General features: G+C 43.2%; 1 protein-coding gene and 1 long non-coding RNA gene across 3 annotated transcripts in view; one reads left to right on the top strand and one right to left on the bottom strand.

The window, feature by feature from the left end:
- Positions 1-25616, bottom strand: part of DUSP29 (dual specificity phosphatase 29) — a 68548-nt gene that overhangs the window by 27761 nt on the left and 15171 nt on the right. The window contains exons 3-4 of one of the 2 annotated variants that reach the window (XM_026116698.2): positions 24741-24961; positions 16346-16745 (exon numbers count right to left, since the gene is read on the bottom strand). In XM_026116698.2, coding sequence (XP_025972483.1) covers positions 16534-16745; positions 24741-24961 — 433 coding nt within the window. In that variant the 3' untranslated portion in view covers positions 16346-16533. Of the gene's footprint in view, positions 1-16345; positions 16746-24740; positions 24962-25616 lie in introns of those variants that run through there. The other variant, XM_064513840.1, reaches the window with a different exon arrangement.
- On the top strand, positions 2003-3440 carry LOC135328802 (uncharacterized). The gene is made up of 3 exons (XR_010389841.1): positions 2003-2042; positions 2249-2502; positions 3127-3440. It is a non-coding gene; the product is annotated as an uncharacterized LOC135328802 (long non-coding RNA).

Here is a 25616-nt window from a genome sequence, read left to right as displayed (position 1 = left end):
TAGATGTTAGAAACCTGCTGTGCCTTCCAAGTTACCTCAGAAGGTTATTGTGCAAATTAATTCTATACCGATAACAGAGAAACTCTGGGGAAGAGGTGATATGGGCCCTAGGTAACAGAACTAACACTAGCTGCTTTATCCCTGCAGGCAAGCCAGTGTGGGGAAATACAGGTGAAACGATATAGCACGATGGCAGTGCCCACGAGAAGAGGTTTGCTGATGTGAGCCATCTAAGCTGTGCAGGCACTGGACAGTGCCAATGCGGGGATGGGCTGTTGCTTCTGTTGGGCTGTCATTCAGCAAGGTTGTCTTGCTGATGTCAGATCGATGGCATGGCAATGTTTTGTGGTATTGTTTTTTCAGACTGACATTTTGAGTGCCGAGAATATTAAGCTGAAACAGAAGTACTTGTTTGTCTCCCCAGCTGTCAAAACAATACAAGCCCTTGTTGCTCCTCTCTCTGTAGGATCCCAAAAAATTTAGGGAGGGAGTATTCACCTCCTGGAAAACAATGTTCTATTTTTGGGACCAGTTGTGTGTTTCCACTAGTTTTGTTTTTATTAGGTTAAAAAATGTTAGCTGCTGAGATGTTTTTAGAACTGCCAGTGACTTGGAATGCTTTGGAGCCCGAGCACCTAGGAAATACGGCTCTTACTTTGAAAGAGCTAAGCGCTTGCCCTCTGAAAAGGTGAATAGTTGCCTTGGGCTCCTAAAAGCAGATGTTTGCCATACTACTGGTCACTTTCAAAAATCACAGCTAAGTTGATGATGGTGCTTTGAACATGCAGAGCATTCCCCTTTCCTGGAGCTTTGCATGAATTCAGGTGCTTTTGTCTTTGTGTGCCATCGGTGGGTAAGTGCAAGCAAAAGCTGACCACTGGCCCCACTTGTCCCCCTTGGCAAAGCAGCTGCATCAGCACCAGCCCCAGCAAGTTACCCTGGCAAAAACCATCATCCCTTTATTTATCATGTGTATTCCTAAAGTGTCAAAGGCTCAACCACGAACAGCATCAGGCACTGTTCAGATACGTAATAGGAGGCAATCCCTAGTCTGGAGAGCTAATACGCTAGATAAAAGAGGCTTAGGTAGCGAAAGGAAGACACCGAAGCAGAATGAGCAGTACAGTGGCAGAAAAATCCTAGAGACCAGCTTTGTAGGTGGTAGTGGCTGCTGTACAGAGTATGGGGTAGTGGGAAGGATGAGTCACGGTGCCTCATTAAGGGAGGTGGTGGTGGTGGAAGTTTTTTAGGGTGGAGGGTTAGGGGGAGGTTGGGAGTCTTTTTTTTTTTTTTTTTTTTTTTTTGAAGGACTGAATTTCTACTACAAATACTGAGTAAAAAGGAAGAGAAGGGAGAGAAATGACAGATTTCTGGCCAGACCACACTAGAGGTACAGTTGGAAAAACTGACTTTCTATTTCCTAAGATTTGAAATTTTTACGTTAGTTTAGAATAAAAGCTTTGGAATAAAGTTCTGATTTAGAAGATTTCCTTCCCCCCTGCAACCTGGTGGACTGGAGGATTTCTGCTTTGCTACAAAATATGCTATTATTTGGAAAAGCAGGGGGGTTAAAAATTGCATAGGAAGAATACATATATAATTATATAAGATTGTCCTAGTGGACATTTGCAGCTGTACTGAGGTGCTAACAGCATGCAGAAACCTTTATGTTTCCAGTTGTTTGGCAAAAGTTAAGAAACTTATATATATATTTTAAAATTAACCATAAAGTAAATCCAGATGGTATTCTCTTGCATAGACAAGCAGTCTTCAAACTAGATATATAGCTACAGCCGAGCTATAACTTGTTTTGATTACTGTAGATCAAGAGAAAAATATTTTAAATGACTATGCACCCTCCTCATAAAATGCTGAAAGTCCTTGATTCTTGCTGAAGTCAACTGGTGCTTATACAGCACTAGATAAAACTTGTTTGACAATACCTTGTGTGTGTCAGAGAATCTAGTTTGGCATTATTTGTTTAATCTCTCTTTATTCTCAGGTATTGCTTAATGGTCCCATCAGAAATTGGCTCTGCTGAGGTAAGTGCTGCAGATACATTTAAAAAAAAAGGGCAGTTACTGCCTTACGTTGCCTACAATTTGAGCTTGAGTTTGTTCCCTCTTCCTCTCCTAGTTAAGGATTACCAAAATATCAGTTGTTTGCTTATTTCTGACTGATGATATATTCAGCATTTTATCTGATTCTCTAGTAAGCATTGTATGAAGTGTTCATTACTTTATTTCAGCTAGGCATTGCTTATGCTAGCTTCCATCAGCAGAGAAATCAAAATTATGTTGAACAACAAGACCGTTTTGCACATCAAATCAAAGGGGAAGCTTTACTTCACAGAGCAAGGATCTCGGTGTCTGAACGTTTTAAGTCAACGCATTAGGAGCATCTCTACTGTGACCGTGATTAGAAATATACAGTCTTCAAGAAAATCCTGAAATTCTGAAAGGAAGATGTACTAAAAGGCCCAGCAAGAATGGTAGACACATGGTACCTTACTTCTTAAGCTACTTTTTTTCAGTCAATAAATAAGTGTTCTTGTAGATAACAGTTGGTGTTGTTTGTCCAAGTAGCAGAAGGCTACTGGCAGAAGCATTGCTTTATGAGCTTTTTATGCAGTATTATCAGGAAGGTAACGTGGGTTTGGCACGGTTAGAGTGATTTACTGGCTGGTGTCTCTTGCTGTATCTCTGACACAGAGCTAAGAGCCCAGCAGTTATAGTTGTGTTTATAAGACAGTGTTTGAGGCTAGGGACAAAACAACCTCACTGGGGACCAGGAATGAAGGGTCCTAGTCCTGAGCAAGGTTAGTGGGGCCTGAGGCTGGGGCTCTGAAAGGAGGTTTCTTTGAGGTTCTGCTTTTTCTCTCACTGTCAGCAGAAAATACATTTTGGGAGATTTGTGTTCAAGTGGAATGCAGATCCCAAGGCACAGTGAAGCGTGTAACCTCCTTTTACTGAACAGTGCTGGGGACAGGAGGAGCTTGAGGCCTCAAAATGCTCACTCCTCTCTTTCCTAGTCAGTGCTGAAGAGCCCTCGGAGAAAAGCACTTAACAGAGAAATCCTAAGAGGAAAGTGTATTAACCAGTGAGTGCATTATTCTGTGCTTTGCAGGCCATCCTGACACACTCCTGAGATTCAGAAATTGGGCTTCTCCAACTGCTTGTAGTATTTGAACTGCCCTACAAGGAAAATGGCATTGTACTTTGTACTAGAGTATCACACACATTACTGAACTTAAATTCCCCAGGTGACAAATTGGGAAATTGCCACAGTCTGTTTCTACACTCATTTTTCACCAAGGTAAGAAGGTTTTCTTTTCCTTCTCTGTATCATTGCTCTCATATTGCTGCAGAGATTCCAGAAATATGGTCCAACCTATCCCCTAAGCATAGCATAGCACATTTAAAAAAATAAAAACAATACATACTTGGTATGTAACTCTGATTAGAAAGCTTTGTCCAGACATGCTGAGAGCAGGTTTCAGGTCAGAGTAATCACATGGTATACTAAGTGCCAAATCTAGTCTTAAATGGAGCTGAGAGCCAGAAAGTGGATTGATGCTTGCTGTCCTCCTGCTACAGGCTTCCGGCTTGCTGGCAGTGCAGATGGAGAAACACCAGAATTGTCATGCTGGTGCCATTCGCTTGGTGTCTCTACCGCTGACTACGGTCAATATCAAAAGCCTTAAAGAAAGTACATGAAATCTGTGCTGCCCACTTATGGGATAAATTTTCTGCCCCATAGAAAATATGTTTAATCTCCCTACTCCACCTCCTCAGATAAAGCCTGGCTGGAAGCCTGAAGCATGAAGTTTTATAGCTTTTTCAGAACTATTTCTTTTCTTACAAAGTAAATTGTCTCCTGGCGGTGGTGGATTTTATTGATACGACTATCTAAAATTTTTTTTAACTCTTGTATGCTCTTTGTCTTCAAGTCTTGTGATAATGAATGCAATGGACTAAATAATGAAAATAAACATCTTTATCTCTTTAACTGGTTTGAAATATGTCCCCTTTTCATTTTTCTAGAGCCAGCTCAGAGGAAGCTTGCCCAACCACTGCTCAGGTGCAGCTGTTCTGTGGCTACTCAGAACATCTGGTCCTGTGGTACCATATGGCTGCGACCTACTGTCCATGTAGAAGTAATCAAGTACACTTCATGTCATAAAACCCCACAACAGCAAAACAATGACTCATAATCCGCCAGGAATGCTCCACACCACCTCAGGGCAAGTGCCTTTTAATGGCTTTTAGCTCAGAGTTTGATCAGGTTCCAGTCTCTTTTAAACTAAGAACCCCATAAATGTTGGAAATGAGGTACTGCATTACAGGGAAAATACAAAAGCCAGACAGAGTAGTTCTGTGAAGCAGAAATAGAGTTGTTACCCTACGAGAGATAGCAAGGCTGCCTTAATAGATGGCATTTGAGTGCAGCTGTTTATGGGTCTTACCGGTGTTGGCCCATGAAAGGCATACTTAGAAAGGAAATCAAGAAAAGCTAACATATGTCTGGGGCTTTGAAGTTGTTGTTATCATCCACATGCATAAGAACGAGTGATCCTCTCTAGTACAGCAAGTACTGAGAAATGAATGAGTTTGGCTGGCATGTACATCAAAGGTCTTCACTTGTAATTTGCTTAAGAGATTAAAAATGAAATATGAGGGAATTACTGAGGAAGAGCAAGCTGGTGGGGTTTTTTCCCCCCTTACAACAGGAAAGAAGAACAATTGAGCAGCTATTCTGGCTGAAAGTGATTACCGAAAAGCTTTCTGACAACCCTGAGCAAAACAGCAGTTGCATCTTAGTTTCACTGACATCAAATAAGCTTTTGATTTACTGAGACCCAATTGGACCTGTCCAGTGCCAAGGATGGGTGTCTTTGAGATGCAAACACACTTGATAAAGCTCTTCTTTACAGAACCACAATCTCTAAAGCAATGCATTGCCAGATCATGAAATGTGCTGTGCATTTTAGCTAGCAGAAATATTTTATTTCAGAAATAAATGAAAAAAACCTAGTGACAAATACTTGAAGGTTGCTAACGTTCCCCTTCTAGTCAAACATGATTTTTACTGAGGGTGTCCAAGAGACCAGGAAACTGCTAAGGAGGAGGCAGTGTTGTCTAGTGATTAGGCTATGGTTGGACTGGGAGATATGAAGGCTTGACAACATATGTGATCTTTTGGGACAAAACCAACTACGAATGCATTTAAGTTGGAAATGAGAAGACTTCTAACAGAGGGAGAAGTGGCTTCCTGGAACAGCTTCCAGTGGGAGTGCAGAGTGCGAGAAACTCTTGTTTTAGGGTTTTGAAGAAAAATTGTGATAGATTTTTGAAAGGGATCCAGAGATGCTGGCAGATGTCTAGGCCCAGAGTAAGTCTCCCCATCCCATGACCCTTGCTGTCGCCAAGTCAGAATGATTCAGAGATGCTGAATTAAGATCAGATACCTTAAAAAAAAAAAAAAAAAAAAAAAATTCTGGCCTTTTTTGAAGTTAACACAGGAATTGCTAGGTGTAAGATGCTGACTGCAGATAATCTCCATGTTTACCTCTGACAGACCTTTCTCTGACGGTGTAAAACTTGCTGACTATATATCCAGCACATGGTTTACCAGGGTGGGAGGGTACCAGAAGCTATAGTCACTCTCCACCCCCCTTTAACTACACAGCCTGTTACTGAGTCTATATGATCCTCATCTTTTGGGTTGGGATCATACCTGCTCTTTTATGTTCAGAATTGGGTAGTGTTAAAGATTCCAGCTGTAACTTCATTGTATATAGGGTAGAAGATCATCAGTGTAGCTCATTTGTTGTTGTATGTCAGTGAGGCACAAGATAGGAGGGTAATAAATTGAGTGCATTTGTTTCCTAGGCAGAATTAATTGACCACGTTTATGCACTGAACCTTGCTACTCTTAATTCTTATGCAATGTTAAAATACTCATTTTTGTGAAAGCAGACAGTCTCTGCCATAACTCTCAGCTTGTCCACATAAACATACTAGCACTGAGGATTTTAGGGAAAGTCTTTAGCTTGATGCATTCCTCTTCCATTAAGACTCCAAAGCACCTGTATTTCTCCAAAAATCCATTTAACACATTTCATTCCAGCTGTTACAGGTACTGATTTCAGTTTGAATTATGGCTTTAATCCCCTGAATTTTCATCATTTACAGATAGTGAAGTGACAACCAATTGCTTTAAAAGAACATTCATGTAGAGGGTTTTCATGTGAATTACAATTTGAGTGTCACAGCAGCCCTGAGAAAACTGGCTCGTGCCAGATAAGATCATGCAGAGAGGTTTAAGAAACTTCCCTGCTGCCAAAAGAGGCAGGGGAATAACACTGGAAGTCAGGAGCACCAGTTCGAGAAGTAAAATTCCTGGAAAGCTGGAAGGGTAGTCAGTGAGAGTTTTTCAAAAATATTTCCAGGAAAAGTGGGCTTGGGGCCGAGATACACAACAGAATTTTTTAAGAAAATGGAGCTATCAGCAGGAGTTGCAATTATAGTTCATTTACTTTTAAAAAAAGTAGTATGTAGAAATAGTGCATAAAATTACTGCTAAGCATATTTATGAAATAACTTACATTTTTCAGTGATGATGAATAAGCTGAGTGTTAGAGAGAAAACTATGCTGCACACCAGAGATAAGTAAGTACAGGTTTTACTTATTGACTTACCCATTTAAAAAAGGGAGGAGGGGGGGACCCTAAAAGACAACAAGCTTCATACATCAAATATTGTTTCCTTGGAAACAAAAAAGAAGATTACATCACAGGTTCAAGACTATAAATAGAAACCTAGTAGTATAGATGCACAAGAAATTCTTGTTTCTAGAAAAGAAACTTAGAAATGAACTTGACGTCTCTTTAGACGCTGCTGTCACAACGTAGGCAACCCACCTGATCTTGAGGACCAAGAGTGAATTTAGGCTATGGTTCATGACAGTCTTCTCTCAATTAGCTGCTTAGAGATTCAGTTTGGGGAACCGGTTTGGTTGGTGAGAAGAGGTCCAGTTTTCACACACTACTATAAATACAGTCAGTGTCTCCAGAGTCCTGCTGTGCTGCTGTGGCAGGAATTACTAAAAGTCTTCAGCTTGGTGCTCTAAATGCTTCAGAGGGCTGTGACAGGGCAGTGAAAACCTCAAGACCTTATTATTGTCACAAAGCAGGACCTGCGTGGAGCACTGGCACTTTCTGGAGTCATTGGCCAGGTGGGAGTTTGGACCTTTGCGCAAAAGGAGCTTCTGCTCACGCGGCTGCCTTGGGAGCATCCCTCCTCCTGCCGTTCCCGTAATGCCCTGCATGGGCCTTGCCTCTCCTTAGCCACTGAGCAGCTTGGGGAGCCTCAGGTCAAAGCCATCAGCTGCTCCCGCCTTAGCGATACAACTGTTGTGGTCGGGGCCGAAGCATCCCTCAGACCCCATGGTGGGGAGCAGCAGTGTCTGAAAAAGGTTTTACACAGAAGGAAAGCACGGAGGGATGGTGAACTGGCGTGCACGGGCCTTCCTGCCTATCCAAGTCTGATGTAAGCTCTCACCTGGCTGTGCCTTGGGGCCTATCTCTTGTATCCTGCTGATATTAAGCATGGATTGCAAGTGTTTTCTATTTCTGAATTATGTTTCTTGATGCTGTGGAATATTTGTGCTATTAGTTACAAAAACAATGATGTTTTCATTGTTACAGATGAGATCCTCTGGACTATGCAGTGGTTCATCTTATAACCCTTACTTCTAAGTGACATGTCACCGTCTCCCTGCTTTACCGCAGAACTCTCATCTGTGAGCGCGTCCTCACGGTATACAGCACTGCTGAGAAGATAGCTTCAAAATCAGGCAATTTAACATCATCTTATGGGCTAATGTAGCTAAATCTTCTTTTAAGGACTGAAGCTTTGCATAAATTGTATTATTATATGGTCTTCCCAGATGTAAAAAGAATTAATTGGTTATGGCTCTGTTTGTAAATGATTCCTTCCAAATCAAGAAACACATTTGTTCCATCAGTTTGTATGCGCTCACACAGGGCCTGGTCAAATTTCCACTTTCTGGTGGGAATCGTCTTAGTTTGACCAGCAATCTCAGTGTGACTGACAGTTCACAAGGGGCTGTCCCTACCGAAAGCTGACAGAGCAGGTTTGGGAGTTGCTGGTAAGTGATTTATTAAATGTCCCAATGTCATGGATGTTGCTGATGCTGTAATATATACATGTACATCTATATAGATGTGTGTGTATGTATACATCCTTCCCCGGCTCTGCTCATTTTCAGCAGCATATGCTCCCAGCTGCTTCAGCCCGAGAATGTCTGTGCTGTACCAGGTGGAAGTGCTCTAGCGCTTGTGGGTTTTTTGTGTCATAATATGGTACGCAGTCTTAAATCTACCAGAGAATCTCAGCTTTCCTTGGTGGGGGCAGGGGGAGAAATGTAAGAATATTGCCCTTGTCAAGAAAATAATGAAAACAAAGAACATGAAGATTAATAATAAATCCCATGACTTATAAAGACAGTCTCGGGATGGGAAAGGGTGGGGGCTGACCCAGGAGTTCTGAACATCTGGGGTCGGCAGAAATGCAATTCTTGCTTAGTCAGCAAAACGAGTGATTTGCCTGCATGTCTGAGTCTAGCTGTGACTCTAGATCCAAGGTTGCTATTGCCATAATAGACTTTAAGACTTCAGGTCTGTAAGTGTTTAGTGCTAAGGGAAATCTGGATAAGATGTGAATCTTGTAGTTTGTGTCAATCTTCAGTTTAATCCTGTGTTTTGATTTGAAAGAATTGTGAGGAATTTGACGTGCTTCTTAAGGACTGTTTTCATGGGAAAAGTTGTTTGGGGCAGAAGATTCTAATGTATGTTTTCTTGCTATGATAGTACTTTCTTTAATTTGCTTGGGTTGGTAATCTGTCATCTCTGTGAGCCATTGTGCCTGCACAGTTTGCTCTTTCTTCAAAATGTCTTCTCCACTTTGAGAGCTGATAATCCATGGTGCGGTTCTGCCGTTGTAATCAGAGCACACCAGGAGCTCTCTTGCAGTGTTTTGCATGGGATAGGGACTGCATTACTGGAATATACAGAATTTACAGACTCTCATGATTTTTGTCCAAGTAACCCCTAATTTATTCATTTATTTATTAGCAAGCAGTCATTTCTGAGCACTAGGATGACCGTTGTGAGCATGACTAGAATGGTCAAGATATATTAGTGTTCATCTGCTCAACTGCTTTGGGTGAATTACCAGACAGACTACTATTGCACTGATAGTTCACATCTGGCTGAAAGGATCTGAAATAGCAGAGATGCCAGTAAGTAGACAACCTATGTCTGTGATGAGAAGCAGGACAGGTCAGGAATTGGGGGACTTCCTGGAGGTAACAGTGAACTTGGAATCAGGTTGTAACTAGCCGAGGCATAACTGGGTCTAAACTAGTTATTTTCTTTTGCACAAATGATGACAGTAGGAAAAGATGGCAGGTGAATCAAAGAACTGTGTGAGCTGATGAAAAGCAACTTAGACTGGAAAAAAAATCTAAATTTGCTTTTCTGTTACTGCATTCTCCCAAGCACACTCTACCTCCCTAAAAAGCAACAGCTATTTTGCCTGATCAGATGAGCTTTTGGAATTAAAGCTACTCTATTAGACTAAAGTGCATGCCAGAACTGTTTTCCTCAGTGCAGTTTTCATTTCTTGTTATATGGTGTCTCTTTTGAATCACTGAAGTACATAGGAAATGAAAAAGCTGGTCAATCTTTTTTTTTTTTTTTTAAATCAGTCGTGATTTCCAGTTGGGGATCAGCTAATTACATACAGACAATTAATGTTTCCATCTGAGAAATGTGTTGCTTAGCCTTCAAATGTGCAACGCTTACAAGGCTTAGCTTTGCCCAGGAGAGCTGAGGAGGAGGGAGGAAGTGGCGTGGAGGACAGCAGACACCTCTGCGGCTGCACTGACCCAACGAAGCGCGCACGCCTGCTCCTGCAAGCCAGGAGCAGCTGCACAGTCTCTCCCCATCAACAGAGCGCTGTTTGGCATGGGATGGCATTGCTTCCTGGTTAGAGATTTTCTCTGGCAAAACTCTTGGCCAGGCAATGTTTTCTGGGTATTTTTTCTTGAAATCAGCTTGAACATCATTGGTCATTTGGAGAGCAAACCCTTTAGAAATGCTCCCTGCACGGGTGACCTGACTAAATCACAAGTACTGCTACCTCCAGGCATGGTCATAGCTACTGAAATTGTGCAGCTGAATGATAGTTATGTCTGCACACATAGAGTTAGAAATGCAAGTCAATGAATAGAGCAGAGAGTGAAAAGTAAATTAAATTATCCAAATATCCTTAGTTTCAATAGTCTTTGGTAAAAATGCTTTTTTCCTCTTGTGAGAATGGCGAAGAACAGCGTCTTTAAGTCTAGCCCTGGGATCCTGCTGTGTCTCTCTCGTGAATGAGTAATGAAAAGTGGCCATTCATTGCTGATGATTATTTTTCCCCTTCAATGGAGGGAGAGGGGGAAGAAACCTCCCAAATCCAAGTCTTCTATGAGTCCAGCAGACTAAATGCATCAGGAAACCTCTGGAGGGAAATAAGAAGTTATGAATGGAGAATAAAATATTGGTAGAGCGAAAGGGCTGTTGTGTATAAAGAGCAGATGGGAAAATGTTGAGTTTGAAGTTTAAAAGACAGGGATCCGATTCTCATTCAGCTGAGCAGGGGGAAGTGGTTTGGGTTTCCTTTCCTTGGAGGTTGGCTCCATTTCATGAATTGTCGATGTGCTATAAATGTTTAAGATTTATAGGAGAGGCTCCAAGTAATACTAATGAACAGCTAAAAATAGATATGATAGGAAAATATAAACTGACAAACAACATCTAGCATAACAATAACTTCATAATCATGCAACCGTTGCCAACTGGAGATGGGAGACATGGCATGAAAATGAGCTTTTGTTTTTCACATTTGAAAGTTAAAGGAGTCAGAGTGGAAACAGATGTTCTCTGAAACAATGTGTCAGAATAATTCTAGTAACAGCCAATTGTCACCAGAGCTGAGCAAATAATTCCTAGCTAGCTGGTTGCTGGTTGACGTTTTTCCAATGATGGTGGATTTTTGTTCCCCCCCCCCCCCACCATCATAAAGGTTTTTTTTAAATATCAGTATTTCTCACTTTTATCATTCTAAGCCTTTCAATTTTTTTGAGGTTTTCTAGAAATTGTTGATTTTCCAAAAGCAATTTTAAAGGATTTGGACAATCATTTTGGTTGTAAATTTTTGTGACTAGCTCATTGATGATATTTAATACTGGACACTTCAGATGCTTTCTTTTCGTAGAATGGGACATGTGGGCCATCCACTACTGTTCAGAAGGGTTTTACACCGAGAATGATCACAGGGCAGGTCTTGTGTCCTACTAAGCAACAAAGGCAGAGTTTGGCTTTCATATTCAGGCTCTATCTGCTGAATACTTATAAAATATAGACACTGAAGTCAATTGGTGATATATGGACAACTTGAGGGATCAATGCTTCTTTGCGCCAGTGCTGATCTCAGTCTATGCTGGCCACCTGCTGGGATGCACTGGAAGATCTTTGCAGTCATGAGGACGATTGGCAACAAACAGGATCACATTGCAGCAAATGGAAGACACTATCCATTGACAATTGGTATTTTGTATTAGAGGAGAATCTGCTCACATCTTAGGGGAAGCAGACAGATCAGCTCCTCAGAAATGTGAGCTGAATCTTGGACCTACTTTTGAATTTTGCCTGAAGTTTAATAACTGATATTTTTGTCAGCTGGCTGGATTTTTTGCTATGTAGATTTTTTATTTGTACTATGAAAATATTTTTATTTGAAATGATGTTTCCCTTGGGGAAATTTTCTGGGTAACTGCCCTGAGAGTGGTTTTGAAACTTAGATTAAGGGGGATAGGGCATCGTAATTTGCAGTCTTCATATGCCAAGTTAGCTTTAAAGAGTATTAAACAGATTTTATTCTTTTTATGATGCTATTTTCTTGCTGACTTGGTACCTTCTTGTTGTCTGAAAAAGCAGCAGAGCCATGCAGGTGTACTCAAGGGTCTGATAAAAGACAGTGTGGGCTTCACTGTAACCTTAGTGAGGAAATGAGAAAGCACAAGCAAAACATTAAATGGGACACAACACAGCAACTTCATGGAAGTTGCTCTGAGGTGGGCGATGGCTACTGGCAAAGAAGCAAGAAAAAGAAGGGTGATTTTAGAGCATGAGACAAGAATGAGGTGGCTTGAACAGCCAGAGCTGGATGATTGAGCATGAAGATGATGGGAGACTGAGTCAGAAGCAGGAGGAGGAGAGACGGAGCCAGACCCTCAGTTAATGTCACTGGGTATTTTTAGGAGCACTTCCTAAAAGTGCTCCCTGTATATAGACAGGCAAGGTTCCAGGGGACAGTGCTGAGGGGGAGCAATATTATTCAATGATTCTTGTACCACAAATAGCACATCACAAAGAGCAAATTGTCTGACTTCATTAGAACTGCATCCTTCTGCAGCAGATGGGGGTCTGGTTTCTAAGCAGAATAGCTGTAGCCTAAAGAAAACCTAAATGTTGAAAGCCTTGCAGGCTGTAGATTTCTGCTTGACTTGGCTTGTGAAGCTGCATATACTTCTCTAACCAAAAAGTATCAAGCAAATTTGCAAAGCACAAAGCGATTCTGGAGAATGCCCCTCTCCACAGAAATGCACGGCACAGTCTTATTATTGGGAGTGAAAAACAGCAAGAAGAGAAATAACAGCTAGCAAGTGGACTCGACAGTGCTTTGAAAATCTGGAAGACAGGTGGGAGCTGGGAAGACCTGAGCTAGACACGGTGTTGCACATACTTAGCTTTTGAGCTTTGTGGTCTATTCTGGTCCCAATTCAGATTCTTTTTGTAAGAGAAAGAGGGCAAAAATTATGGCTTGGGAAGGTCCCATAGGAGGTTTGTCACTGCTACAGCACCCCCAAAACTACCTGTGTAAAGAGAAATGAATTAATGCACCTGCAGGAAAATGGCTGATATGCTTAGCTCTTGCTACTACTTCACATGGTGTGTGTACCTGTGCAGGATCTCAGATGGCATTTCTTTCCAAGGGAAACCTGCCCTTGGCAGCAGCATCTTCCATGCAACTTGTTCCCTTGGCTCTTTGCAGAGCAGACTTATGGTCCCACTTTTCTTTTACAAATAAAGCCCTAAGTGCAAATCTGAAGGATAATGCAGTGCAGACATGCTTGCAGCAGTATTCTCTGAATTCACCATTTCTGAAAGTCTGGAAGGAAGAGCTAGAGAAAGCAAGATATTTTTACTAAGAAAACTTTCCTCATGCTATTATACTGATTCTGGAGAGCGGTACTGTGCTTTGCCCCAAACATCCTGCTGGAGCTTAGGTGAGCTCCTGGTGCCTTGTCCTTGAAATGGGGATAGGACTCCCTCCTTCACAGACATACTGCGCGAAAATACCACACTATACCACAGAGCCGGGGGTAGCTACTGGATAAGCGCTTAGAACAGATAAATGTTCAGAAAGAAACCTCAGCATTAGCTCTGCACTGGGTAGGAGGTAGGCATGGAGAAGGTGATGGCATAAACCTGAATCTGTCTGTTAATATGCCTGAATCTGCCACTCTGATCACCTCCCCCTGCCTGCAGCCTCTACAGTTGGTGTTTTCTGCAGGTAATATTTAGCAAGTGTGATTATAGCTGGCACTGCAGAGGAAGCACACCTGCAGTAGAGCAAGTGAGGCTTTATTCTGCCTGACTTGTAATCAGCAAAACTGACAGCTGTGCTCCAGGATCCAGCTCCTCCTCGTTAGCAGGAATGGCTGCAGTGGAAGGAAGCTATCCCTTTTTCTCAGGCTGAGTTGGCAGCTTGCAAAGAGCTGGCAGCTCTGGATCTGGAAATTGTATCACAAGCTATACCTGGAACCACCCCCAACGTTGCTTTTATTTTCTTTGTCTTTTGATTCCAGACATAGTTTTAAGAGACTCCTGTTTAACTAAGCACAGGGGCAATAAGCCACTAGGGCGTGCAACACATGTGCGTCAGAGATTACAATTTTATTTCATTGTCAGCAACTACTGAGCCTACACCTGTGCCCCTGCCATGTGCTTGAGGCAGCCTCCATGCTGCTGCACCCCATGCTGTAGTTACATATTTGAGGGGAATGTGATGGTGGGCTCAGGTACTGTCATCTGATGGAGGGTGGAGAAGCTGTAAGAAGATGAAGGTGTGGGGAAACCTGCCTCCTGCTATCTGAACTTCATAGCAATGCAGAGTGCTGTAACCAGCCCAAGCTCTTCTAGAAAGGGAAATGAGGATGCTCTGAGAATGGAAAAGTTCTCCCTCTCTCAGCTACTTTATTGCCTTTGCTTCAGTGTTTTGGCCTCCTGTTCTTCATTGTGTTTTTCAGACAGAAATGTGCTTCTGCTATAGACCTGTAACAGCCCCATCCAGCCATGCCTTGGCCTGCGGCTCCCAGTCTTGCTCTGCCAGTGCTCTGGCTCCCTGGCAGGCTGCAGCTCCAGGTACTGCTCCCAGGTGCGAGCCATGCAAGGCGAGGGCAGCTATGGCTGCCCCTGGCCAGCTGGTCCTGCAATGGTTAACAGGCCTCAGTGGGGGCAAATTCAGGTCCACTCACTTTGAGAACTTGTTCATTTTAAATTCCGCCCTGCAATTGTAGATGTTCCCAGGTGTGGAACTTGCTGGGAATTACGACCTGACGGGCTCAATGCGCTGAGATTTTGGACCAGGGTGTTTCATATGCCCCTTGTGCTTTAATATAGTGCCATTTGGCTTGGCATATACTGAGTTACAGTGAGTTCAAGGGAATGCTTAATAAGGCAACTGAAAAGACTGCTCACAAAACGGCTTCAGCATGGCCTTCAGTAATAAAAGATCCCCACACAGACCCATCTAAAGGAGACCCAAGTGCCAGGAGTGGTTCAGCTGCCACGCTCATGGAAATCTAATCTCTTTACTGTGGCAGCCAGTAAGGAGCCTGTGAAAACTATAACTTAACTGATTTTTTTCCATCATTAGCTCACCTACCTTCTGGCCACTTAGTCCAGTCCCAAAGGATGGGACCCTTTCTGGAGGGAAGACCCATCTCTGTTCCCTCAGAGGAAATTATTCTGTAGCATTGCTTGCTTTTCAATCATTATTCTTATGAAAGTGGAAACACCACCTGAGTTTCTCTGTAAGCTCTGCAGGGAAACCATGTTTCCATACTGCATTATGAGAAATGCAGTGGAAGTGTGCTGCACTCAGTTAATTATTTTAATGTAGTGAGGCAAAAAACTTCAGAATGAGTATATGTTTCTCTCTTTCTGTTCAACATCCACAGTGCTATAAATACAAACTGCATGGTACTTTCAGAACTGCAAGCCTTTAAGACCTCTCAGGGGAAAACATCACACCAAATTAATCTGCCGTCAAGTGGAAATTCTATATTGTTTGCATTTGCCAATGTTCTGTATGTGGCTGTAATTGCACTGAAGCAAATATCTGCTTTGAGTTCTTCACAAGATTAAATGTGGCCAATTGGGCGTAAAAGAGTAATCAAAATGCAGAGCTGCTGCTTTGGATTTGTTAGAGGCATTGCTCATTTTTGCTATGACACGATGACACTGGATTCTGGCTTTCCTTTGTAACAGGGAAATTTAGGGAATGTGATTTGAATGCTGGACTGCAAGCCCAGAGTAGAACAGTCCTGTCTGGCATCGTGACTGCTGTGCGGTACAGTGGTGAGCCGTTTGCTCTGCGTGCGCCCTTTGCCTTGCCCAGACACCAGGGACAACTTATTTCCCTCTGATCAGCACAGTAAGGCTATCGATAGCTGTGTCCCAGAGTGCAGCATCTGTCTGGGACCTCCAGTATTGGCTCCTGAGCATCTCATGATCTCTTTAAGGTTCTGAGTGTTTGCTGTGGGTTTGAAGCTGAAAGGACTTGTGCAGGTCCCTCAGTGACAGCCTCCAGGGCTTGTAATGGAGAGAGCGCAAGATCTGAGCTGGATCCTGCACTGCTGTCACCACGTCTGACTAAAGGAGAATATCCACTTACAAAACCTGAAGTCTTGCCCTGTGCCAGCTGGATGGGAAATGTTAAAGCTTGCTTTAAAACCTCCCGGTTTCTTTTTCTTTTTGCTAGTTTAGCTGTTTTCCCTCTTGCCACATAAATGCAATTATAAGTAAATAAAAAGTCTTTCCTCAAGTTGACTGTGCTGCTTTTTAATTCTGCATGAGAACCCAACTGCTCCCTATGCCCTGCGCAGCAGGTAGTTAAAGAAACAGGCCCAAGTGGGCAAAACTGCCACTTTGAATTCTTCTTTATTTCATTTTCCTTCAGTTAGTGGGCTTGTCCAAAAAGTACATACCAAGCTTCTAACGGCTTGCTCATACCTAGCCATTTCCAGAGGAATTTCTCAGTGCAACTACAAAACGGTCCAGATTCAGCCTCCTTGCACTCTCCCAGTTGGGTGGCAGAGGGCAGCCCCCCTCTCCAGCTAGAAGGCCTTTACTCTGTGTTTCTCCCTTGCTAACTGCAGGTCTAACTCCCAGAGCTGCTTGAGGAAGCCGGAGTTGGGGCAGATCCCTCTGTGTGAGCGCACAGTCCGAATGGCATCAGCAAGGGACATCTCTTCGCAGATCATTAAGAAAGCAAGGACAAGGGTTGCTGATCGACTGATCCCCATTGCACAGTGAACTAGTACTTTGCCTGGAGAAAGGAAAGAAGAGAAGGAGAGATGCAATTACACTAGGATGCCAACTGGTGGGGTTTACCACACCAGAGTAGAGGGGGAAATAGTGCAGAGCAGAGGGAAATATTGGGGCTGTCCAAGCAAGGGCGCTCAGGCTGTGAGAGCAGAGCGGGTGCAGTGCTGGTTGGGGACAGAAAGCTCAAATTCTGTTCCAGGATCTGTGACTCGGTGTGTGATTTTTTTGGGGGGGGGCTTAGCCCTAAGCCCAATGGCACACAGGTAGCAGAGAAAAAGCGTAAAGAGCTGTGCAGTCTGCCTGCAAGGCAGATCTCAGGTTAAAGCAAGCTCTGTGGGCAGCACAACGGCCAAGGGTTTTGTCTGGCCCTTGTGCCCTGGTCGTGTCCAGCCTGGCACATCTTGCTATCCCTGTTTGCCCAACTGCAGTTACAGGAGTGATGCAGTTGCTAGCAAAGGGTGGGCAGTGGGTGAAGCTTCGAGCATTCGTGTTTGAATGCAGGAAGGTCCTGCTATGAGAAGCAGCCTGGGCAAATTGTCATCTTCCCTTCTTTGTTAGGTGACCACTTCAAAAATGGTTTATTAATTATCTTGAGTTCCCCAGAGATTTCAATATGAGTTGTGCTGCTTCACTAAGAGCAATATTGTGAGTCCTTCTGGGTGCCCTAAGCAAGCTGCAGAGAAGACCTCCTCAGGATGCAAGAGCGCAGCTCTCTTCCTCTCTCTTTCCCTCTGCTCTGCTTTTGGTTTTTCTGCTGTAATCACCAACAGAAGCAGCTAGAGAAAGGCAATTCTGTATCATGACAACTTTCCAGGTTTCTATAGTGTGTCTTTGACCCATACTAGAAGGAGATAAACATCTTTTTGAGTGGTCTTATGTGAAATTAAAGGAAATCTTGTCAAAAGGATTGCTTTCAGATGGAAAAATTCAAATTTGCAATCTTTTCCCACTGGATGTGACCAAGGAATGCATTCTGGAACTTGAAAGCTTACATCCTGTGAACGTTGCAAAATGCTTCAGCTTTCACAAAAATGGTACGTTTTGATGAGAAATGTTTAACAAAAAAATGTTCTGGCGTTGTACTTAATTACAGCCATGCCTGAAAACTTTCAACTTCTCTTGTCCTTTGCTGCTGTCAGATCTGGTCTTTTCAGAGAGACCATGGCTCAGCAATTGGGTATTATTAAAGTGATTTAGAATCAGATTTGAACTTTTGACCACCTCGTGAACAGCTTTGTATCCTATTAAGGCAGCTGAAAAGATGCCATATGTTTAGTATGAAAATTTCACAAAACTTCTTTTTCACTGTAAGGCGCAAGTTTGAAATTTTTGCAATTTAACAATGCAATTTACATCTAGAAAAAGATGAAAAACAGCAAAAACAAAAAGTCTTTTTTTTTTTTGAGATAGGATAAAATATCTCAGTTGCTGCTTCTCTGTAAAATGCAAGGAAGGGTAGAAAGATTGACCAAGTATCTTTACAGCTTTTCAGTACAAGTTCCTTGTTTTGTTTGTGTTTACGGCATTTAATTTCTCTATTACCAGGGATCAAGACAAAAATATCCTTGTCGGATGACGATGCTAAATCCAGCCCAAATCCTCTGACTGATTGCCCCTGTCTCCCTGGGTGTTAATTCTGGGTACTTTGTGCACAGCTTTTCATCTTAAATCTCGTTTTGTTTGTGACAGAGTATTTATTTAGCAACTGTTCCCATTCTGACTAATGATGATCACGTAGCCCCATGCTCAGAGTGAGCGAGCATGTGCTGTAAAAACCTGCTCTGGCCAGCAGGGTCGGGGAAGTGTTGAATCCCACAGTGTATGTGACACAGCTACCTTTCATTATCCCGGCATGAGAAACCTGAGCTCAGCCCTAAAGATAGACATGTCTTCAGTAGAAATAAAGGGCCAAATATAGTCTCTGAGGAAGCAGCAAAACCAGCTCTGTTGACAGCAGACGTGGACTGGGCATCGAAACTTTAGGGGAGGAAAGAGGGGTTTTTTTTTAATGTAACATCAGTTTTGCAAAATTCAAGGATGAAGGGATTTCTTTTTGTGTTTTCTCCTTCAGACATAGCTTTAGGAGGTTTATTGAGACACCTGATGTCACTATTCAAGTTGGATTTATATTTAACTGTGAGTCTCATTGAACTCAATGGAAATTCTTGAAGTACTACTTTGTGTGGGAATGAGGAGAAATGCTTTGCACTCCTGCTAAAAGATAATGCTAATTTGAATTTTCACTAGGCTTTATTTTTAATGTGCAGCACTACCATTAGTCTTCACAGCAGCCTTGTGGGATGGCTGTATGCTGCACTATCCTCCCCAGAGGAGACGCTACAGAACCAAATAACCCGGGTCTCGGATGGTCAGAGAAACATAAAGGAGTCAGGAGCACAACTCCTCTTTGAGAAATACTGGAGACAGGGCTAAGTCCCAAAGGCCTTTTGAAAATCCATGCTTTACTAGTTCATAGGCCTAACTGCAAGATAGTGGCAGGGACTGGGAAAATCCAGACACTTACCCTGACGCACATCCCAGATGATAGAAACTAGGGAAAAAGATGCTCTGAAAGACTTTCTTGGAACCAGAAACACTCTTTTCTTTGTCTGAAAATTTCCCTACACCTAATAGGAAAAAGAAATTATATTGATGGTTTGAACTGTACTGGGAGGGGGGGAAAAAAAAGAGAGAGAGAGAGAGAGAGAGATGTTGGGTTGGATTTGACTTTGAAACACTGAATAATTTGAAACTCAATCTGAACAGTTCCAGGAATTTGACATGATGGTTGCTATTTTGAACCACATCTTCATAAAAGGTTTCTTCACTCCATGTTTTTCCACCCAGATTGTGTCTTCTGCCTTGGGAAATGCTCAGCCCCACCTGCAGTCTGGAACTGAAGACCTAGCTGCGTGCAGGTAAGGATGCTGCTGTTAAACATTGCCTGACGTGCTTTTGTGGGGGACACAGAAAGCAGAGCAAACTCCAGGGTCCTGCTTCTAGAGCCTGGCTCTCCACCATTTCGTATCTAGCTGTCACTGAGAGGAGGAGGTGGAAGGGGAATAAGATGACTGACTTCTCTTCCCTGCTTCTCTGCACGTCAGAAGAGCCCTCCTAGATCAGCAACTAGATTTGGATAGTGTTTCAGCAAAAATCTGGACAGGCCCCAATTATTGACCTCGGCTCTGATCTGCGTGGCTCCCTAATACACTTGTCCCCACGAGGACACAGGTATATTATCTCTTTTACCCTTGCAATATCTGTTCCAGAATATTAGTCTTTGTTTCACTAGGCACAGAGGTTATGATAAATACTGGCACGCTGACAGTAAAATGACTGTTTGTTGCAGATAAATCATTCATGTGAAATGATTTAATTAATGTAAAATTGCTCTAATGAAAGCAGATTTGAATTTACTGTGTGATTATTTGTAGCAAACAAATTGAACGTTAAACTTGAGTCAGGAAACAAAAGCTGTGTTGCTATTTAGTTCTGTTTACAGGTTCAGACCCTTGTCTCTTAGCAGTCGCTGCAAATGGGTTAAGCGACAATCTGAACCCACGATGACATACTGCATTTGAACAGAGCCCCAAGCGCGCATGCACCATGCAGGCCGACCGCGGCATGCTCAGTAACAGAAAGTCGCATAAGTCTTTTACGGGGCTGTTGCTGAGACACAGGTGCCCCGGCAGCTCCTCCCGCCCAGGGGCTCCTTCGTGGTGCAGGGAAAACCCCGGGGTGGCTGTGGGCCCGCCGCCCACCAAAGTGGTGCTGGAAACACCTGTGGGAGGGTTCACCGCAGCAAGTACGTGCTTCTGTCCGGTGATGGTCGGGGGGCTGTGTCCAGCTCTCCTGCATGCCAGCACCCATGCCGCAAGCAGAAATCGCCCAGCTCTGCCCCTCTCCCTGTTTGTTTTAACGTGCAGTCCAAAAAGAAGCTGGATCGAACCCACATTAGAGGGCCACGTTGCAACCTCCTCTCAGCGAGCGTGTAACAGGATCCCTTAGGAATAAGCAGGATTAACTGAGGAGAAGTGGGGGCACTTAGCTTCTGGCATTATTAAATCTTGCAGTTCGTACTTGAAATGTTGTGCTGCACATCTCAAGCTACTCTTTGCAGAGGCAGACAATAACTGTCATCTGGCTGGGATTTGTGCAAAACAGTAACACTTAGTTTTTAGCAACGGATTACGGACATTGTATCCAGCTCATGCCTGCTGTAACTCTATTGACATCAAAGGGTTTGCGCCAGGGATGAAGTCTGTACATTCAACTTCATTGGCCAAATTCAAGTTGGGGAATTCAATGTTGTTGAACAAATTAGCCATTAAAACATGTAATATCTTATTGTCCTTTTGCTACTCATCATTAACTGAACTAAATGTCCTGAACTAGCCCTTGCTTCCTTGCAGGATGGATTCAATTTGGCTTAAGACCAGGTGCCAGATCCACCACCTGTGGTGAATGCCCCAGCTGCCCTAGCTCCATTGAATCCAGCAGCATTACACCGCCGACCAGGAGGAGATCTCAGCTGAGCCAGCGGGCTGCAGGAGTTCCCCAGCTCTTGTTGCATTTTAGCCACCATCCTGTAGCCAGGTGCAGAGTCAATTGCCTAGTTCTCTATTCACTAGCTGTCTCCTTTCTCACAGCTGAAAACAGCAAGAAGCCGAAGGCGGGCTTCTGACTGCGGTGCATCCCTTCTTCCCAGGCACCCCCCAACAGCTGAGGGCTGTCATCTGCAGGGGCAGTAGGAGGTCAAAGCGATGCACATAAAGCACCTATGGCAGAGTCGAGAGAGAAGATCCTTTTCTCCCTAGTGAAGCTTCTTTTATAACCAAAAAAAACAACAACAGAAAGGAAAGAGAGGGAGCCTAGCTTTTCATCTGCTCCAGTGAAGTGTAAGAAGGCAAATCCTTATCAGAGCGTTTACAATTTCACTAAGATAATGCGTGATTTTAATCTGCCTGTTTTAAACACGCTTGGAGATCAGTAAATGGAGAAGCTCTCTACTTGCAAGTCTTTACCTCTGCACGGTGTTAGTCTGAGAGTTTCCATGGCCGCCTCTCACCTGTGTTAAGTTTGCTTTCCCTCCCTCTTTTACTAGATTTTATCAAACCCTGCTGATTTGCACTTACATTTAGCTGTGCTCTGGACATAATGTCTATGATAAAGATGGTGAAAGCAGTCATTCAGAGGGTGTGATGCAGTCATCTACCACTGTGACTGGAATAGTAATAGTGGGAAGAAGGGAAAGGGCAACCTGCCTAAAAGACAATAGTTCTCGATTAGGAGAATGTTAGTCCGCACTCCCCCACTTCCCTTTGCTCATGCTCTAGCATCTGGTTTGAAGAAATGTTAATTGCATTAAAAATAAATTCTCTGCCTCACTGAAGACCTATTCTGCTCATTTAGGCTAGAAGTCTGGAATAAATCTGTCCATGCTGTATTCTGGACTTCTTCTGGTGTTTTGCTTCAAGCATGATGGGAATAGCAGTTCTTACTTAATTCTAGCGAATATTTGATTCATAGTTTTAAATATGTTTGTGCTTCATATAGTCTTAACTTTGACTTATCCTCCCATGTGAACAAGATAATTTAATTCCATTTTTTTAAAAAAGGAGATGTTGAACTTGCTAGTAACAGTAAAGCAGCAGTCATCTTAAATGACTTCTCAGTCAAACAGAAGTACCTCATTACAGCCTGAATTTAATATGAACAGGCCTCTTGTCACCTGGTACGGTTTTTTGTTCAGCATCATTGCTTATAATAAATGCCATTCTTTCTCCTCTTCTAAATGATGTGAGTAAAAATCCCCTCTGTGTCTCATCCCTGTGCAGGTCATGGGTATTTAGCTGCTAAATTTTTGTAGCTCAGGAAATTATGCTTCCAGAACATCTTGTTTATATATTTCCAAACTGTTGCACTTTCCTTAAAATGATGAATGTCAGCAACAGCTGGACTGTATATGATTGAATTTCACCTTGTCTCCATTCCCAGAACCCCTGCTTCCATATGGAGTTCAGTAAAGCAGTATCTAAAGACATAGGAGCAGGGATAAATACGCACTCTAGACATGATGAGTTCATTGTGTTTGCCTTGAGCCCTAACTTGTTCTGCATTCATAACTTTCAGGATCTGGGCATACATCTTGCAAAACATTGGTTTTGTTTGCTTTTGTGGCCACCGTGATTCATCTGTTGTTTTCTGTCTCTTGTGAATCAGTTTGGAATGTTTTTTTTACTCCTTTTGCACACACTTGAAACAATTTTGTACTTTACCTTTCTCTGGAGCACCACCAATATTGACTTGAATTGTAAACAGCATATGCTGTAATAGGTATGGGTGCAGATCCAAGTTCCCTAGATATGTTAGTGGTTCTGAAATCCAAACGCAACCCTCAGTTTCATAAAGGCAGATACTTTCTAACAGAGCAAACCCTCCGAACAGCAGTGAAGTCTGAGGTGTAGGTGTAAACTCTGCGTGTAGGTGTGGTTTTCAATTACTCTATCCTTCTTCCCTAGCTTGTACAGTATAGATCTGTAGCAGTGTAGATTACATCTCACAGTTGTGCATCATCAGACTGGGTAGTTACCATTTTAAGGCCCTTGCTGATACTAAAGCTCACTATGCAAGCAAGCAAAACAGGCTGCTGAGTGCATAACCGTTTGCTGAATAAATCACTTATTTTTTGAATGGGCAAATACAGTTTTGTGGCACAGTGCAGACTTGTTCTTGTGAAGGTTTGTCATTAATATTCATGATCCCCCATCAGCCCCAGGCCTCTGGCATTGCACCGGCCAATGTTAAGTAAGTCCAAGGATTTTGCAGGTTATCTTCCTATACCAAGGTTATACCCCTTGTGACAATAGCATGCCATCAGCTCCTGACTGCTGGTGTTGCTCAGGCTCTCTTTTACAGAACTGCTTCCTAGCAAGTTGTTCCCTGTCCTGTGGTTGTAGGATTTGTACAGATTGTAGAACTATAGTTGATTCTTTTTCCCCAAATACGATACTTGCATATGTGTCTTTATCCCATCCCAGCTTTTATTTTAAACCCCATCACTAATTTGGCAAGATCAGTTCTATGCAACTCCCAGGTCAGGTTGTCCACACACATATATATAAAAGCATACTTGCTATTCTAGTGTCTTTTGCTTATAGAGATGCTGAATAGCCCTAGGCATAGGGAAAACCCCTCTGAAAGCCTGTTCAGTGCATCCTTTCCTGTTTCACCTTCAGAGAAAATCATCTTTTCAGTTATCTTTTAGATTTTCCTTCCTTCACATGCCAAATACAAAGACAACATGTGAACTGCAGGAAGCCTACAGAAATGTGCGGTTTTCAAAACAAGCAAACAAAAGCAAAAAGCACCAACGTCACACCCTTCGCCCATGACTGTGGCAGACTCGCACGCCCTAGCGGAGGCCACTGCGACGTGTCACACCGTGTCTGTTAGGAGCCATTTCAAGGGCTGTTGAGCACAGCCTGCCCAGTGAATCGGCACAGACGTTGGGTAGCTGTTGCACTGGGATGGTTCAGGGTAACTGCACCCTTGCTCCTGTGCTCTGGGTCTGGCACTCTGCTCTCTGTTATGGACTGCAGCCCCCGTCTCTCAAGCCCTAAGTCCCGTAGCAGAAGCCCTCAGGAATCTCTGCGCTAACCAGGTTGCTTCTGAACAGGTACCTCAGAAAGGAAGATGATGTAAGCCACACCAGAGGACTGGAAATAGACTTCTAAAGCAGCGTGGCTTTATTTCTGTGCTTTCCTGAACAGGGTAGCAATTTCAGTAACAAGCTACTTTCTCTTTACAGCCTATGTCATCGGCTTCCCAGTCTCACTGTGGGAGCTCAGGAGGCAGATGTAACACTGCTTGGTTTGGGTATCTCCATTCCGACCCATATCTGCATATGGTTGGTTTATGCTGAATACTCTTTGATAACTTGCCCTACTTGGTTCCTATGCAGAAGGTATGTAACATGCACAGATGGCCTAGTTACCTCTTGGAGACTTCAGTGCTGCTCTTATGTATCGAGCAACTGGGTAGAAGTAAATGCTGATATCAAAGTTTGGGCTGTCCTCTGCTTCTATACCGTAGTAATCCACAAGCAGGTCTTTGTAGAACTTGGGTCCAGTGTCGATACGAAATCGCCCAGCAGCAGCGTCCACAACATGGGAGATGCCCATTCGGCTCAGCTGTGCTTTGTCACGAGCTACATACCTGAAAGAAGAAAGGTGGGTTATGTTCCGCCGCTACATTACAAGACAGGGCAGAACAAGCTGCTGATGGTGCACCGTTTGTTAAAATGGTGTGAAGCCGTACTGGCTATTTTCTGACAGGTCAGCTGGGTTCAAAGTGGTCCACCAAAATGTTTCAAGACAGATGTGGCTCTAAGAAACTCAGGGTTTTTCCTCTCAATTGAAGGAAAATAAAAAGGTGGTGGTTATGATATTTCTGCACAAGCCAAGTGTCTTCTGGTTTGCTGTCTCAACAAGTCACGTCTGATGAGTGTTCATCAGTGCAGGGGACAGATGTCATCTCACAATATGAGAAGAAAAACAGGATGATCCTGTCCTACATAGCACCAGTGTGCCTGTTTGCCACATGCATGCCATGGCCCCTGGCAGGCTGTAGCAACGTGGGACTTCTGTACTAGCGCAGGAGCAGAAATATCTCTCAGTCTCTTGGATGGGAATATCAGGATACTCAGGATGCCTTTTCTCTATGCTGTGGCATCCTAAGCACACTTCAGCCTCACTCAACAACTAGACTTACCATGAGGAATCCCAAAAGCAGCACCTAACTCTCTCTTTAAATAAAGGGTGGAGGTTTTATGGGAGTAGGGGGAAGGGGCCAAGGTTAAGAGTTGTGTTAA

The sequence above is a fragment of the Dromaius novaehollandiae genome, chromosome 6 (genome assembly GCF_036370855.1).
Source record: "Dromaius novaehollandiae isolate bDroNov1 chromosome 6, bDroNov1.hap1, whole genome shotgun sequence".
Taxonomy (NCBI): domain Eukaryota; kingdom Metazoa; phylum Chordata; class Aves; order Casuariiformes; family Dromaiidae; genus Dromaius; species Dromaius novaehollandiae.
This window is presented reverse-complemented; position numbering and strand designations above follow the sequence as displayed.